At 42.4% G+C, this 18,176-nt stretch overlaps 1 protein-coding gene across 3 annotated transcripts in view; it reads left to right on the top strand.

Moving 5' to 3' along the window:
* The window catches only part of GNA12 (G protein subunit alpha 12), a gene marked incomplete at its 5' end in the record, with an annotated part of 108,112 nt that overhangs the window by 88,594 nt on the left and 1,342 nt on the right, over positions 1-18,176 (top strand). For 2 of the 3 annotated variants that reach the window (XM_079718820.1, XM_079718819.1), the window contains one exon: positions 17,600-17,650. The exons of the other annotated variant lie outside the window; for it this stretch is intronic. In XM_079718820.1, coding sequence (XP_079574946.1) covers positions 17,600-17,650 — 51 coding nt within the window. The remainder of the gene's footprint in view (positions 1-17,599; positions 17,651-18,176) is intronic. 3 annotated transcript variants of the gene reach the window in all.

The raw sequence follows: 18,176 nt of genomic DNA, 5'->3' as shown, positions 1-18,176 counted from the left end.
TCTCTATCTTGATCGGGGGAGCAGAGGCTGGGGGGCTGGCGCATTACATAAATCTACAGATGGAGAAAAGTGCATAGAACTATACACATACGTTGTACCAATGTCAGTTCCCTGATTTGGATATAATTACATAAGGTGTAACCACTGAGAGAAATGGGGTGACAGGTACACTAGACCTCTTTCTGCTATCTTTGCAACTTCCCGTGCATCTAGTTATTTCAAAATACAAAACATATAGCAAAACAAAAAAATTTTTATTCCTAAATATTTTGTTTCTTAGTACTACGTGGAACTGTTTTTTTCAAATTTTAAATTCCAGTTGTTTGCTGCTAGCATGTAAAAATACACTTGTTTGTTTTTTTTCTATATGAACCTTGTATCTTGTGAATTTGCTAAACTCACTTCTTGGCTCAAACGTTAGCTTTTTTATAGCTTCCTTAGGATTTTGTATGCGAACAGTTACGTGATCTGCAAATTCAGTCTTATTCCTTGCTTTCCGGTCCTTATGCCTTTTATTTGTTTGCTTGCTGTTTTGCACGGGCTATAGGCTCTCCAGAACAGTGGTGACCAGAAGTGGTAAGAGTGGGCATCCTTGCCTTGTAACCAATCTTAGGGTGAGCGTAGTCAGTCTTTCATCATTAACTATGATGTTAGCTGTAGGTTTTTCATAGATGCCCTTTATCAGAGTGAGAAAGTTCCTTTCCATATATACAGTTTGATGAGAGTTTTCAACTATGAATGATGTTGAATTTTATCAGATGCTTTTTCTTCATCTATTGAAATGTTCATCTTTTCTCCTCTTCGTTTTGTTGAAATGGTTTTAATTTTCTGTTTTATTGATGTATTATCCTTTTTATACAGTGTTGGTTTTGACTTGTATGGAAAAACACATTCCTATGTGTCTCCTTTACTGTTCACAAGAACACTGCTGTGCCTAGATGTGTGGGGATTTTCCCCACACCCAGTAGTTCTCAGATCCTCCAGACGCCAGTTGGGTGTCCTACAATTTAACTCAATTCTGACAGTATCTACCTGGAGGTAGCATCAGATCCCAAGGTTGAAGGCTCAGTCCCACAAGACTGTCCCCCAGTCACATACTTCACATGCCAATCCCAAGTTCAGATTGTTACCTGTATAATCTGAATCACGTTGCTGTTTGCCTGAAACATTGTAAGTCAACTATACTTCAATAAAAAATAAACTAAAAAATAATTTTAAAAAATATTCTCCTATTAGCCTTTTAATGTCTATAGTACTGGTAGTGTAACTTCTCTTTCATTCCTGGTACTAGTGATTTGATTTCTAGTTTTCTTACTTGATTACTCTAGCTAGGAGATTATCAATTTTGGAGAACCAACTTTTGGCCTTGTTAATTTTTTCCATTATTTGTTCATTTTCTGTTTCAGTGGTACCTGGTCTTACCTTTATTATTTCCTTTTTTCTACTTACCTTGGGTTTACTTTTTGCTCATTTTTTAGAAGCTCTTTGAAATGGAAACTTTGGTCAATGTTTTTGGATCACTTTTCTTTTCTAATTTAAAAAAAAAAAACCTACAGATTTCTTCCCTAAGCACTACATTAACTACATCTTACAGATTTTGGTGTTTTATTTTCGTTATCTTTCCATTGAAAATACTTTGTAATTTACTTTGTGATTTCTTCTTGGTTTCTAGCATTTCCATTTGAATCTTGGAGTTTCCATCTCTCTGCTTATATTACCCAATCTATTCTTGCAGGTGTCTCCTTTTTCCATTAGTGACCTTAGTAGATTAATCATAATTATTTTAATTTCCTGATCTGTTCATTCCAGAGTTTTTGCCAGATGTGAATCTGGTTCTTATGCTCACTTTGTCTCTTCAGACCGTGATTTTTGCCTTTTAGTATGCCTTGTAATTTAATGAAAACCAGACCAGATGTATCAGTTGCTGGCTCCAGCCATGTCTTCTGTTCCTGGTAAGCCGTAATTCTCTGTATTTGCCTGTCTCTCCAGTTGGGAGAACAACAATTGGCCCTGAAACATCAATTCTCTGATGGATCTAAGAAGAGTTGTTGATTTTCAGTTTGTTCAGCTTTTTCTTTGTTGTGAGGACTGGAGTGACTACTGCCAAGCTCTTTGCATGTCAGACAAAAAAAAAGTGTGTGATGACTTCTTTGACCCATGGATTATTTTAGAAGTGTGTTGTCTAATATCCTTGGTATGGTTTTCTTCATATTTATTGTGTTTGGAATTTGTGGAGCTTCTTGGAATCTGTAAATTTATGTCTTTGACCAAATTTGGAAAGTTTTCTGCTTTTTTTTTTTTTTTTTTCTGCCTGATTCTCCCTGTTCTTTCTTGTTGGATTCCAGTTAAGGTATGTTCAGCCTTTTGAAATCACCGTCAAAGATGCTGGAGTCATTATCTTCTTTTATTCATCTTTTTTTTTTTCTCTCTCTTTTCGGGATTGGATAATTTCTATTGCTGTAATTTCAAAGTTCACATTCTTTCCCGTGTCATCTCCAGTCTGTTAAGTCCATCAGTTAAATTCTTTATTTCATATATTATACATTTTAGTTCTAAAATGTCTGTTTGGCTGTCTTTGTATTTTGTGTATCTGCTAAGATTTTTTTGTGTCTTTATTCATTATAAGCATTTCTTAACCTAATTGAACGTAAAGTCTTTGTCTAATAATTCCAATATCTGGGTTGAGTTGGTATCTATTGATTATTTTTCCCTTGAAGATGAGTGCCATTTTCCTGGCTTTCCATACATTGAGTAATTTGGGATTATATCCTGGACATTATGAATGTTGTTTTAGGGACTCTAGATCCTGTTATGTTCACCAGTCAATGTTGATTTTTTTGCTTTAGCAGGCAATTAACTTGGTGAGACCCAAAGTCCCAACTCTGTCATGCCTGTGTTGGTGGTGGCTCAGATATCAGTTCAGACCCCTTCCAGGGCCCTGTGCACCAGTGGTTGAGGGACAACCAGAGTCTGGGGCAGCGTTTATACACAGAATCTGAGGTTTCCCTCCTCACCCCCTGCCAGTCCTGGTTGCCCAGGCTCCTTCCCCTGGTTCCTCTGGCCAAAGAGATGGGAGCCTTTCCATCAGAATGTTACTTGTTGCCACATCCCACCGGACTGTGGCTGACCTCGGGCAAAGCCACGGGAATTCGCCCTGTGCTGTTCACTTCCTCCAAGTTTCTACTCCCCTCCAAAAATGGGCCTGCTTTTACTCACTCTCCAGAACCCTCAGATCTTTGTTTTTTTGTATTTTGTCCAGAGTTTATGGTTGTTATCTGCAGGAGACTCTCTTTGCTAAGAGTTTAATCCTTCATGCCGGAAGTGGAACCACAGGAATCGTTTTTAATGATTAAACATTGAAAGTTTTCCCTCTGAGATAGAAGCAGGCAAGCTGCAGTGTCTAACCAGCTCCACTGAGCACTGTCTTAGAGCCCTCAGCCAGTGCTCTAAGGCAAGAGAGAGGAAGAAACCAAAATGTCTTCCTTTACAGACGATGTGCTTGTATACCTGGAAAATTAACAAGAAAGTACAGATACACTGTTGGCATGAATGTGAAGCTTAGCAAAGTTACTAGACACAAGTCAATGTACAAGAATCAATTGTATTTCTATACACTAGCAACAGAATTAGAAAACGAAAAATGTTTAAAGATGCTGTTTAAGAAGCACCATAAAAGGTTAAATACTTAAGAAGAAATCTAAGACAAGACGTGTAGAACCTCTGTGCAGAAAAACTTATAAAGCATTACCAGGAGGAATTAAAGGCTGTTCAGGTTTTTTGTGGGGAGGGAGGGTAGAGGTTGACAGCTGGTTTCAGAACTAAGAGGGAAACGCAAAGGAGCCAGAAAGGGCCAACACCGTCTTCAGTCCAAGCACCAAAATAATTAAGGACAGGAGCAAACTGCAAACCTTGAGAAATACAGGCATCTATAAGTCCATGTAGATAATGAAGAGAGAAACAGGAGAGAAGGGAGGAAGGACTCTTGTTTACAAGAGAATGTCAACCACAGACCAGTGGTTGTAGCACTGATTGGAAAACCATTTTGCAACTGTCATGGTAAAGATTGGAAACATGACAAAAACCCCCACCTGGGGCGGGGGGCAGCTGTATTCTTCAAAAAGATCAGTGTTTGAGATTAAAGGAGGCGAAAGAGACATGACAGCTAAACGCAGTACTTGGTTCTGGACTGAATTCTGTGCTGGAGGAGGAAATGCAGCCAGGATAAACGGATTACATCAACATCAAGTCTCCCGGGGTTACAGGGTCGTAGAAGCAAAGGTCCTTGTTCTTAGGACGGGTCCACTGAAGTTTTCAGGGGTAAATGGACGACTTCCTCTCAAATGGTTTTAAAAAAAGAAATATATACACAGTTGACCGTTGAACAACATGGGGGTGGAGGGCGCTGACCCTCCTGCAGTCAAAAATCCGAGTCTAACTTTACGCTTGGCCCTCTCCATCTGTGGTTCCACATCCGCAGATTCAAGCAACCTCAGATCATGTAGTACCTATTTATTGAAAAAAATGTGCATATGAGTGAACCCATGCCAGTCAAACCCATGTTGTTCAAGAGTCAACTGTAAATTGAAAGGAAGGGAACAAAGGTTAAGCAAATGAACGAGGCACAATGTTCACGATGGGTGAACCGACGCAAAGGGTGTATGGGTGTTCTTTGTATCCTTCTTGCAACTTTTTCACATGCGCTTCTATCCTAGCCCCAGTGAGACTTGGAATTTGGGTTCTGGCTGCTACATTGCAGAGGCTGTAATCTTGATGTGAATTTCCCCAAAATGTAGAAAGACGATAGGCAGCCATGGTTATGACACGCCCAGTATATCATGTACTAAGTTTCTAGGGATTCTGTGGTGGAAGCTATAAAAATTGGCTAAGCCCTCATCTTCCCTACACCCCATGGTGCTTTCTTATCTGGAGAAAGAGAATATCTAAAAACATGCTCTGGAACTTCTTTCTAGCTCATTTTTCTATGATGGTCTGGTCCCTGAGATACAAATGTAGAATCTAAATCCATAGTTTTAACAGCTGAATCTGTAATTTGGACTGTTAAACTTTATGAAACATTTAACATAATGAGTCTAACAGATACTCCTATACCCACTCCCATTAGTAACATATGTTTACACTTTGCCATCTTTGCTTCTGATATATAAAAATCCACCAGTTCGTAGTGCTACAGACAGAACCACCATAACACCCAGACAAGACCATGAAGAGATGCCACTTCACACCCACCAGGATGGCTACAGTTTAAAAATCAGAAAATAACAAGTGTCGGTGAAGATGTGGAACCTTTGTACCTTGCTGACGTGAATGTGAAACAGTGCAGCCACTGTGGAAAATAGTTTGGTGGTTCCTCAAAAAAATTAAACATAGAATTACCATGTGACCCAGTAATTTCACTCCTAAGTGGACTATATACCCAAAAGAATTGAAAACAGATGTTCAAACAAAAACTTTTACATGAGTGTTCATAGCACTATTCACAGTAGTCAAAAGCTGGAGATAATCTAAATGTACATCCGCTGACACATGGATAAACATAATAGGGACCATCCATTCAGTTGAATATTACTCAGCTGTAAAAAAAGAAGGAAGTCCTGACGGCTGCTACAACATGGATGAACCTGGGAAACATGCTGGGTGAGATAAGCCTGACGACACAAAAGGGCACATAGTATGTGGTTCCCTTTGTAGGAAAGATTCAAGGCAGGCAAATCCATAGAGACAGACCAGTGAGTGGTTGCTGAGGAATAACTGATTATGGGCACAGGGTCCCGTTTGGGGTGATGAAATGCCTTGGAACTGGGTACAGGAGGTGGTGGCACCGCCTTGCCAATGTGCTCAATGCCTCTGTGTTGTACACTTTAAAATGGTTAGTCCTGTCATGTGGATTTTACCTCAGTTTAAGAAACAGAAGAATCCCAGACACGAGGGGCCTGGCGCTCTGGTCTGTGACTTCAATGCCATTGCACAGGCCAAGGAGACCCACCCAAGCCAGGCCAGCTTCCAGGGCCTATTTGGGCCTTTTCCTGGGGTCTCACCTTGGTTGCCAAGGGGCAGCTGTTGTCAGGATCTCAGGTGGGGGGCTTGGAGCTTGGGTACGGGGACTTACGCACAAGCCCGGGCACAGGCCTGCATGGCGAGGCTAGAGAGCCTGTGCTCCAGGGCAGAAGGTCGGGGCCTCCAGCTTGATACACTGTTAGGGTCCTTTGTTTCAGTTTGCCTAAATTTTGCTTTTAATTATGTAAGATGTTTGCATGGTTCTAAAGTCAGAATACATTCAGAGAGGTCTGCTTCCACCCTGTCCCACCTTCCCTGTTCTCCCCTCCCTGTACATCATCGTTTTTACTTCTTGCTGGTTTATCCTTCAATGTTTCTTTTTTAAAATATAAGCAAATCGTATAGATGTTTTCATTTCCCCACCATTCCTTCTACAACAGGAATCACACTATGTGTTCCATTTTGCACCTTGGTTTTTTATCCGTCTGTAAGTCACTCTGTAACTGTCCCTAGAGGCCCCTCATTCTGGTCCACAGCTGATGGTACGGGCATTTGGCTTGTCCCCAGTCTTCTGATGTTGTAAAAGTGCTGCAGCCAACAGCTTTGTGCATCTTCTACTTTGCCAGTGAATCTTTTGCCTAATATATTAAGATTATAATTAGCAACAGACAATTTATAGGCACCCAAAGTAAAATGTGAGAAACTTAATTTTTCTAATATATATTAATATGATGCTTAATCTTTTTCCAATTACTTTCAGAGCTATGATAACAATTTTAATCTCGCAAGATCCCAGTGAGATATCGTAGGTACTAATTTAGCAAAGCCCGATTTCAAAGTTTCTTTTGGGGAATTATATAATATTTTTTAAAGTATTTTTTAACATCTTTATTGGAGTATAATTGCTTTACAATGGTGTGTTAGTTTCTGCTTTATAACAAAGTGAATCAGCTATACGTATACGTTCTCATATATCCTCCCTCTTGCGTCTCCCTCCCACCCTCCCTATCCCACCCCTCCAGGCGGTCACAAAGCACCGAGCTGATCTCCCTGTGCTATGCGTCTGCTTCCCACTAGCTATCTGTTTTACATTTGGTAGTGTATGTATGTCCATGCCAGTTTCTCACTTCATCTCAGTTTACCCATCCCCCTCCCCTTGTCCTCAAGTCCATTCTCTACATCTGCATCTTTATTCCTGTCCTGCCCCTAGGTTCTTCGGAACCAATTTCTTTTTTTTAGATTCCATATGTATGTGTTAGCATATGGTATTTGTTTTCCTCTTTCCGACTTACTTCAGTCTGTATGACAGACTCTAGGTCCATCCACCTCACTACAAATGATTCAGTTTTGTTTCTCTTTATGGCTGAATAATATTCCATTGTGTATATGTGCCACATCTTCTTTATCCATTCATCTGTCGATGGACACTTAGGTTGCTTCCATGTCCTGGCTGTTGTAAATAGAGCTGCAGTGAACATTATGGTACATGACTCTTTTTGAATTATGGTTTCCTCAGGGTATATACCCAGTAGTGGGATTGCTGGGTCATATGGTAGTTCTAGTCTTAGTTTTTTAAGGAACCTCCATACTGCTCTCCATAGTGGCTGTATCAATTTGCATTCCCACCAACAGTGCGATAGGTTTCCCTTTTCTCCACATCCTCTCCAGCATTTATTGTTCGTAGATTTTTTGATTATGGCCATTCTGACTGGCGTGAGGTGATACTTCACTGTAGTTTAGATTTGCATTTCTCTTGATTAGTGATGTTGAGCATCCTTTCATGTGTTTGTTGGCAGTCTGTATATCTTCTTGGGAGAAATGTCTCTTTAGGTCTTCTGCCCATTTTTGGATTGGGTTTTTTTTTTTTTTATATTGAGCTGCATGAACTGCTTGTAAATTTTGGAGATTAATCCTTTGTCAGTTGCTTCATTTGCAAATATTTTCTCCCATTCTGAGGGTTGTCTTTTCGTCTTGTTTATGTTTTCCTTTGCTGTGCAAAAACTTTTAAGTTTCATTAGGTCCCATTTGTTTAGTTTTGTTTTTATTTCCATTTCTCTAGGAGGTGGGTCAGAAAGGATCTTGATGTGATTTATGTCATAGAGTGTTCTGCCTATGTTTTCCTCTAAGAGTGTTATAGTGTCTGGCCTTACATTTAGGTCTTTAATCCATTTAGAGTTTATTTTTGTGTATGGTGTTAAGGAGTGTTCTAAGTTCATTCTTTTCCATGTAGCTGTCCAGTTTGCCCAGCACCACTTATTGAAGAGGCTGTCTTTTCTCCACTGTATATTCTTGCCTCCTTTATCAAAAATAAGGTGATCATATGTGTGTGGGTTTATCCCTGGGCTTTCTATCCTGTTCCATTGATCTGTAATTCTGTTTTTGTGCCAGTGCCATACTGTCTTGATTACTGTAGCTTTGTAGTATAGTCTGAAGTCAGGGAGCCTGAATCCTCCAGCTCCATTTTTCGTTCTCAAGATTGCTTTGGCTATTCTGGGTCGTTTGTGTTTTTATACAAATTGTGAAATTTTTTGTTCTAGTTCTGTGAAAAATGCCATTGGTAGTTTGATAGGGATTGCATTGAATCTGTAGATTGTTTTGGGTAGTATAGGGTAGTTTGATAGGGATTGCATTGAATCTGTAGATTGTTTTGGGTAGTATAGTCATTTTCACAATGTTGATTCTTCCAATTCAAGAACATGGTATATCTCTCCATCTCTCTGTATCATCTTTAATTTCTTTCATTAGTGTCTTATAGTTTTCTGCATACAGGTCTTTTGTCTCCTTAGGTAGGTTTATTCCTAGATATTTTATTCTTTTTGTTGCAGAGGTAAGTGGGAGTGTTTCCTTAATTTCTCTTTCAGATTTTTCATCATTAGTGTATAGGAATGAAAGAGATTTCTGTGCATTAATTTTGTATCCTGCTACTTTACCAAATTCATTGATTAGCTCTAGTAGTTTTCTGGTAGCATCTTCAGGATTCTCTATGTATAGTATCATGTTATCTGCAAACAGTGACAGCTTTACTTCTTTTTTTCTGATTTGGATTCCTTTTATTTCTTTTTCTTCTCTGATTGCTGTGGTTAAAACTTCCAAAACTATGTTGACTAATAGTGGTGAGAGTGGGCAACCTTGTCTTGTTCCTAATCTTAGAGGAAATGGTTTCAGTTTTTCACCATTGAGAACGATGTTGGCTGTGGGTTTGTCGTATATGTGGCCTTTATTATATTGAGGTAAGTTACCCCTATGCCTACTTTCTGGAGGGTTTTTATCATAAATGGGTGTTGAATTTTGTCAAAAGCTTTTTCTGCATCTATTGAGATGAGCACATGGTTTTTCTCCTTCAATTTGTTAATATGGTTTATCACATTGATTGATTTGCGTGTATTGAAGAATCCTTGCATTGCTGGGATAAACCCCACTTGATCATGGTGTATGATCCTTTTAATGTGCTGTTGGATTCAGTTTGCTAGTATTTTGTTGAGGATTTTTGCATCTATGTTCACCAGTGATATTGGCCTGTACTCTTCTTTCTTTGTGACATCTTTGTCTGGTTTTGGTATCAGGGTGATGGTGGCCTCATAGAATGAGTTTGGGAGTGTTCCTCCCTCTGTTCTTTTTGGAAGAGTTTGAGAAGGATAGGTGTTAGCTCTTCTCTAAATGTTTGATAGAATTTGCCTGTGAAGCCATCTGGTCCTGGGCTTTTGTTGGAAGATTTTTAATCACAGTTTCAATTTCAGTGCTTGTGATTGGTCTGTTTATATTTTCTGTTTCTTCCTGGTTTGGTCTTGGAAGGTTGTGCTTTTCTAAGAATTTGTCCATTTCTTCCAGGTTGTCCATTTTATTGGCATAGAGTTGCTTGTAGTAATCTCTCTTGATCCTTTGTATTTCTGCAGTGTCGGTTGTTACTTCTCCTTTTTCATTTCTAATTCTATTGAGTCTTCTCCCTTTTTTTCTTGATGAGTCTGGCTAATGGTTTATCAATTTTGTTTATCTTCTCAAAGAACCAGCTTTTAGTTTTATTGATCTTTGCTATTGTTTCCTTCATTTCTTTTTCATTTGTTTCTGATCTGATCTTTATGATTGCTTTCCTTCTGCTAACTTTGGGGGTTTTTTGTTCTTCTTTCTCTAATTACTGTAGATGTAAGGTTAGGTTGTTTATTTGAGGTGTTTCTTGTTTCTTGAGGTAGGCTTGTATTGCTGTAAACTTCCCTCTTAGAACTGCTTTTGCTGCATCCCATAGGTTTTGGATCATCGTGTTTTCATTGTCATTTGTTTCTAGGTATTTTTTGATTTCCCCTTTGATTTCTTCAGTGATCTCTTGGTTATTTAGTAGTGTATTGTTTAGCCTCCATGTGTTTGTATTTTTTACAGATTTTTTTCCCTGTAATTGATATCTAGTCTCATAGCATTGTGGTTGGAAAAGATACTCGATATGATTTCAGTTTTCTTAAATTTACCAAGGCTTGATTTGTGACCCAAGATATGATCTATCCTGGAGAATGTTCCATGAGCACTTGAGAAGAAAGGGTATTCTGTTGTTTTTGGATGGAATGTCCTATAAATATCAATTAAGTCCATCTTGTTTAATGTATCATTTAAAGCTTGTGTTTCCTTATTTATTTTCATTTTGGATGATCTGTCCTTTGGTGAAAGTGGGGTGTCCCACTACTATGTCTCCTACTATGATTGTGTTACTGTTGATTTCCCCTTTTATGGCTGTTAGCATTTGCCTTATGTATTGAGGTGCTCCTATGTTGGGTGCATAAATATTTACAATTGTTATATCTTCTTCTTGGATTGATCCCTTGATCATTAGGTAGTGTCCTTCTTTGTCTCTTGTAATAGTCTTTATTATAAAGTCTATTTTGTCTGATATGAGAATTGCTACTCCAGCTTTCTTTTGATTTACATTTGCATGGAATATGTTTTTCCATCCCCTCACTTTCAGTCTGTACGTGTCCCTAGGTCTGAAGTGGGTCTCTTGTAGACAGCATATATATGGGCCTTGTATTTGTATCCTTTCAGCCAGCCTATGTCTTTTGGTTGGAGCATTTAATCCATTTACATTTAAGGTAGTTATTGATATGTGTGTTCCTATTACCATTTTCTTAATTGTTTTGGGTTTGTTATTGTAGGTCTTTTCCTTATCTTGTGTTTCCTGCCTAGAGAACTTCCTTTAGCATTTGTTGTAAAGCTGGTTTGGTGGTGGTGAATTCTCTTAGCTTTTGCTTGTCTGTAAAGGTTTTAATTTCTTCATTGAATCTGAATGAGATCCTTGCTGGGTAGAGTAATCTTGGCTGTAGGTTTTTCTCTTTCATCACTTTAAATATGTCCTGCCACTCCCTTCGGGCTTGCAGAGTTTCTGCTGAAAGATCAGCTTTTAACCTTATGGGGATTCCCTTGTATGTTATTTGCTGTTTTTCCCTTGCTGCTTTTTAATATTTTTCTTTATATTTAATTTTTGATAGTTTGATTAATATGTGTCTTGGCATGTTTCTCCTTGGATTTATCCTGTATGGGACTCTCTGTGCTTCCTGGACTTGAGTACTTCCTTTCCCATATTAAGGAAGTTTTCAACTATAATCTCTTCAAATATTTTCTCAGTCCCTTTCTTTTTCTCTTCTTCTTCTGGGACCCCTATAATTCGAATGTTGGTGTGTTTAATGTTGTCCCAGAGGTCTCTTGAGACTGTCCTCAATTCTTCTCGTTCTTTTTTCTTTATTCTGCTCTGCAGTAGTTATTTCCACAACTTTATCTTCCAGGTCACTTATCTGTTCTTCTGCCTCAGTTATTCTGCTATTGATCCTTCTAGAGAATTTCTAGTTTCATTTATTGTGTTGTTCATCATTGTTTGTTTGCTCTTTAGTTCTTCTATGTCCTTGTTAAACGTTTCTTGTATTTTCTCCATTCTATTTCCAAGATTTTGGATGCTTTACTATCATTACTCTGAATTCTTTCTCAGGTAGACTGCCTATTTCCTCTTCATTTGTTTGGTCTGGTGGGTTTTTACCTTGCTCCTTCATCTGCTGTGTGTTTCTCTGTCTTCTCATTTTGCTTAACTTACTGTGTTTAGGGTCTCCTTTTCGCAGGCTGCAGGTTCGTAGTTCCCGTTGTTTTTGGTGTCTGCCCCCAGTGGCTAAGGTTGGTTCAGTGGGTTGTGTAGGCTTCCTGGTGGAGGGGACTGGTGCCTGTGTTCTGGTGGATGAGGCTGGATCTTGTCTTTCTGGTGGGCAGGACCGCGTCTGGTGGTGTGTTTTGGGGTGTCTGTGACCTTGTTATGATTTTAGGCTGCCTCTCTGCTAATGGGTGGGGTTGTGTTCCCATCTTGCTGTCTGTTTGGCATAGGGTGTCCAGCACTGTAGCTTGCTGGTCATGAGTGGAGCTGGGTCTTAACATTGAGATGGAGATCTCTGGGAGAGCTTTCACTGTTTGATATTATGTGGAATCAGGAGGTCTCTGGTGGATTAATGTCCTGAACTCGACTCCCACCTCAGAGGCACAGGCCTGACACCGAGCTGGAGCACAAAGATCCTGTCAGCCACATGGCTCAGAAGAAAAGGGAGGAAAGAAAGAAAGAAAATAATAATAATAAAATTAAGTTATTAAAATAAAAAATTATTTAAAAGGAAAAAATTAAAAAGTAATTAAAAAAAGAGAAAGAAAGAAGAGAGCAACCAAACCAAGAAACAAATCCACCAATGATAACAAGTGCTAAAAACTATACAAAAAAAAAAAAAATGGACAGACAGAACCCTAGGACAAATGGTAAAGGCAAAGCTATATAGACAAAATCACACAAAGAAGCATACACATACACACTCACAAAAAGAGAAAACGGAAAAGAAATGTGTGTGTATATATATATATATATATATATATATATATATATATATATATATATATATATATATATATTATATATCTTCTGGGAAGTCTGAGGTCTTCTGCCAGCGTTTAGTAGGTGTTCTGTAGGAGTTGTTCCACATGTAGATGTATTTCTGATGTATTTGTGGGGAGGAAGGTGATCTCCACATCTTAATCCTCTGCCATCTTGAAGGTCTATCCTCTAAAGTATTTTTAAAAGTTCTCTATTCAAACAGGTTGTTGGGTTAGCATCTCTATTAAATGGAAATTAAGTCATAGATTCAATATTTATTAAGTAATGGAAATGAAAATCTGACATTTAGAATAGTTTGTTGTTTTGAAGTTTTGAAGTTTGTCTTTCTAATTTGTTGTGTCTAAGTGAGTGAACTAAATTTTCGAATCCTCTTGCTCACATTGACAAGCCCTGTGTTAGAATTTTAGAATTAATTCCGCTGAGTACAGGAACATAGGAACAGCTTATGTGTAGACAGACAGGACTAGGAACTGGAAAGCTGCCTGTCCCGAAGTAGACGTTAGTGTTTGTTTCCTCTGTAACCACTTGCTGGCCCTTGCTTTCTTCCCGCCTCCACCTTTTGCATCTCAAACTAACCCACGCCCACCTCTGTCCTTTCTCCATCCCCTGCGGGGCCTCTGCCAGTGATTCCTGACCTGGACGGGCTCTCTTTCATGTACACAGCTCCCCTGTGACACTGACAGAAAGGACCAGAATTCAACCAAGTATGGGAGACTGGATCGATTACTGGCAGAGAAAGAGATGTGACCAGAGTGGGCTTGCTCAGCGCTGCAAGAGCTGAGGCTCTGTCCTCAGGCCTAAATGGGCTGAATGGGTGCCTGAGGCCGACGTGCGACGGAGGAGCAGCTTCAGTATTGCGGGGGCTGTCACAGAGGGTGGGGTGGGTGTGCAGGAGGGTCTGTCTGATGATGCCGGACAGAAAGAAGCCTTGAATATGGAGCCCTGAGTGTGTATGACCTCTGCTAGAGCTGTGGGTAATAGGAGTTTCCAGTGAAGATTTGGTGAAGAACAGAGTTGATATGCCAAAAAGATGATTCTCTTCGCTGGTGCTATGAGCCTGGACCCTGCACACGATCCTCATGTCACACTCGGCCGTCTGTGCCTAGCACAACCGCACGGGCCCCAAATAAACCTGCTACTTCTTGAAACAGACAGCCCCCTCTTCTCCACCCATGAGGCCCCACCTCAGCCATCCATCTGGAGCTAATAAGAGTCAGTGCTTTGCTGGGAGCATTGAGTCGGGAGGGCAGGCTGATGTCAAGTATGTGTTTGGTGGCCTCTGAGCTAATGAATTTGTTGTGTTTTGTCTAATCCATGAATCCATGTTTTTAGTAATCTTAAGTGATATAGATTTTTCAAACCAAGCAGGATTGTAAAAAGCCCGTTTTCCATTTACTCCTTTTTGTTAGACCACGTTGCCCCAGTAGCTGTCAGGAGAAGACTCTGGGATCGTGTCGCCTCTTTCTACCAAGGTGCTATCTTAGTCCATTCAGGCTGCAGTAATAAAAATACCACAGACTAAACAGCAAGCGTTTATTTCTCACAGTTCTGGAGGCTGGACGTCCATGACACAGGCAGATTCAGTGTCAAGTGGCGGCCCGCTTCCTGGTTCATATACGGCGTCTTCTCGCTGTGTCTTCACGTGGCAGAGGCAGGAGGGAGCCCTCTGGGGTCCCTCTAATACGGGCACTGATCCCATCGTAAGGACTCCCTCTTCACGACCTCAGCACCCCCCAGAGGCCCCACCTCCTAACACCATCACACTGGGGATTAGGCTTCAGCATGTGAATGGGGGGCCGGGGGCACAGACATTCAGTCTGTAGCAAAGTCTGAGTGGTTAATCTCAGGCTAGCATCTCAGGTTCTGCCAGACACTGTTCTCTGAAGAAATGACCGTGTTCTCCTGGTGTTGAGGATAGATCAGAGGTGTAAACCTGGACCTTTAAACGAGCTGACGCTGTGGGGATCGTGAAGCCTGTTGCTACATGTCCAGTGGAGTGACGTGCTCTCCAGTCTCTGACAATAAACCACAGTGACCTCGACCGCGGTTCCAACTCAGCCCAGCAGGATGGCGCCGCACGCGGAGGTTATGGGCCGATTTCTGGTCTGAACACGTTGGTTTCTCATGCCCTCCTGTCCCCTTCCCGCTAGCCCCGCGTTGGAGAGCAGAAAGGCGCAGTCCTCTGCCTTACGGTTCAACAGCGGCTCTAACGCGGACCCGGTAGCTTATTGTCCAGGTGAGGCAGGATTTCTCCCCTCTCCGATGTCATATATGATTCTTCCTGGAAAGAGTCGAGGCCACCAACCATGCAAAGCGGCAGAGTCACCAATAAGTCACCGCCTTTGAGGTCGTGAAACAAGCTGGTGAGATGATGAAACAGACTGTTCTGGTGGAGAAACAAACTGTTAAGTTCCGTTTATGTTAGCATTTGGTGTGTTTTAAGGTCCATTGGGCTGACCCTGATTTCAAACTCAATCGTTGGAAATAAAGTCAAACTGGGGGAAAAGGATTTCCTCCCTTTCTTAATAGTCTGTGTTTAGCTCATGCCTACTTGTGTCCTCGGGGCATTTTGCACGTCACGTCTGTGTCGAGGTTCGGCACTTGCACCCGTGTCGCGGTGCCACCGGGATGACTGTCATGCCGTGGTGACAGAACATGACCGGGGTATCTGCGTCGCCGTGACTTTTTGTGCCCAATCAGGCCAAGACCCCTGGCCGGGTGGTGGTGGGAGTCGGGGCTGGTTCCACTGTCTTTGTGCCTGGAGCCCCCGCCCAAGTCAGGCAGGATTGGCTGGCTGTGGGCCGTCCCCGCTGCCCCGCCTCCCTGGAAGGATGTGTGGGGGACACGGGCAGTGCCTTGATTGTTCTTGAGCTCTCGTCGCGCCTCCGAGGGCCCCGAATGAGAGGCGGTGGGAGGTAAGAGAGATGAGAGCTTTGGGGAAGGAGTAGCCATAAATCAGGTGAGTTGGTGTCCACTCCGGCAGCTCTTCGCTCACCAGCTGTTTCCTGCCCAGCCATGGGAGGAGGCAGGCTGTGCCAGTCGGCAGGGCACGATCGGCAGCTGCGGGAAGGGGCGCGACCTCCCGCTGCACCGAACCCAGCTTCCCCTCCACGGGGAGGAGCTGTGTGCGGGCTGGGGGCTGCGGCTGGAGGCGAGGCGTTCATGCCGGCCCAGACCCCGGCCTCCCGGGGCGGAGTCAACCTGTGCCCTGACAGCACGGATGCCCAGGAGGAAGATCGTATCGCAAATCGTGATCTGTGCTGTGATGCAGGGAAGGTGTATTTCTGTTCCTTAAACAAAATGCTCTCTGCCGAATCACCCCCAGGCCTTCATTTTAAAATGGGAAGGTTGATTCTTCACTGAAGGAAACCCACCCCACGTGGGGAGGGCGGAACCAGGGCTTGCCGCTCCTGTCATTCTTCGTCTTTTTTCACGACGTCTCAAGCTCAAGCTGTTGTCTAGGACCTTCCTGATGATCTTCCTCCTTAAAAGCCCAGAGTGCCACCTCCTTGCCACCCTCCACTGTCGTAAGAACACGGGGCTGGCGTGGCTTCCCTGGGGGACTCTCCCAGCGTCCTCGCTGGTCCCTGTCTGCAGACTGAGGCTCAGGGTGAAACCTTGCAGGAAGCCGTGTCCTCTGGGCACACGGGGTATAATCAGCATCCCACTTTTTTTTTTTTTTTTTTTTTTTTTTTTTTTTTTTTTTTGCGGTATGCGGGCCTCTCACTGTTGTGGCCTCTCCCGTTGCGGAGCACAGGCTCTGGACACGCAGGCTCAGCGGCCATGGCTCACGGGCCCAGCCGCTCCGTGGCATGTGGGATCTTCCTGGACCGGGGCACGAACCCGTGTCCCCTGCATCGGCAGGCGGACTCTCAACCACTGCGCCACCAGGGAAGCCCAGCATCCCACTTTTTAAGGGGAGCTTTTGCCCGTTCACTTCCACTTCCTCTGGTTCCTGCATTTCATCGACACTGAAGGCCCTCTAAACGCTCCTTGTGCCCCGTGAGTGCCGCTGTGTTGGTGGTTCACTCCTCCGAGAACAGGACCATGGGTGATTTTCAAGGTCACTTCTGGCTGTTGAACAGCCCTGGTTTGTATCGACGTTCAGTCTGGAGAATGTCCAGTGGGTAGAGAAAGACTGGTCATCCCAGCACGGAAATCCAGACCAAGGAGTCCCCTCATTCTAGGCTGTAAATCAGGTCGTACAAATGTGTGACGTAATAATGGAACGTCAGGCCTGTTTCCAGAAACTGGCGCATGTTTTGTCACGTGCCTCTTCTCAGTGACAGACCTTCTTCAGAGACGGTGGCTAGAGCGCGTTGGGCCAGCTGTCCAGGAGCAAAACCCTTCACAGGAACTTAATCTCATGCGCCAGCTCCCTGGTGGCGTGGCCTGGAGCAGGCCTTCCCATGTCTGGGAAGGAAGGGAGTCGGCACCCTGCCCGTCACCAGGATCAAGCCAGGGGCGCTTTGGAAAACACAGTCTGAATTTGAACCTTGGGATCAGAGCTACAGGAATTGCATTTTTAAATTTTTTTAATTGTGTTTTTAATTTTTAAAAATACATGTATGCTATTAGCCTTTTTACTTTGCCATCCTATTTACACAGAGGCAAAATAGCAGTCATTTTACCAAATCAGGGTTCCTCAACCAAGACTGAATTGTGACTCTATTTCCTCCACGACAGGGTGAATCGGTGAAGTACTTCCTGGATAACTTGGACCGGATTGGCCAGCTGGTGAGTAAGACCCCCACCCCAGGAGTCTGCGATCCAGGATTAGAAAACGTTTGTGTGGAGACCAAAGCAGCCCAAGCGGTGAGGGCTTTCGCCATCCTTGTGAGCCATGTTTGTTGTGTCAGGTGACCACAATGCCATTATTGCTCCTAAAAAACTAGCGATAATTCCTTAATATCAAGTCAGTTTTGAGACTTTTCCAGTTGTCTCATTAATGTTTGCTTGCGGATGCTGCTTTATTTTAGTAGTTTGAATCAACATCCTATTACAGTCCATCCATTGCAATTGGTCCGTGGCACTTAGACTTCTTTTATTCTATAGGTTTCTCCTTCCGTCTTTTTCTTCCTTTCAATTTATTTGTTGGAGTAATTGCATTATTTCTCCTGTAGGGTTTCTCACGTCTCAGTTTCGCTCTTCCGTCCCTGCAGTGCTGTTGAAGATGTTTCTGTCTCCCCTCTAGACCTCATGAATTGGTAGTTGGCTCTAGAGGCTTCAGCCCTGTTTGGATTTTTGGCAAGGATGATGCATG

This window comes from Hyperoodon ampullatus (genome assembly GCF_949752795.1).
Source record: "Hyperoodon ampullatus genome assembly, chromosome: 14".
Classification (NCBI taxonomy): Eukaryota; Metazoa; Chordata; class Mammalia; order Artiodactyla; family Ziphiidae; genus Hyperoodon; species Hyperoodon ampullatus.
The sequence above is the reverse complement of the archived record's forward strand: the minus strand, read 5'-3'. Positions and strand labels throughout refer to the sequence as shown.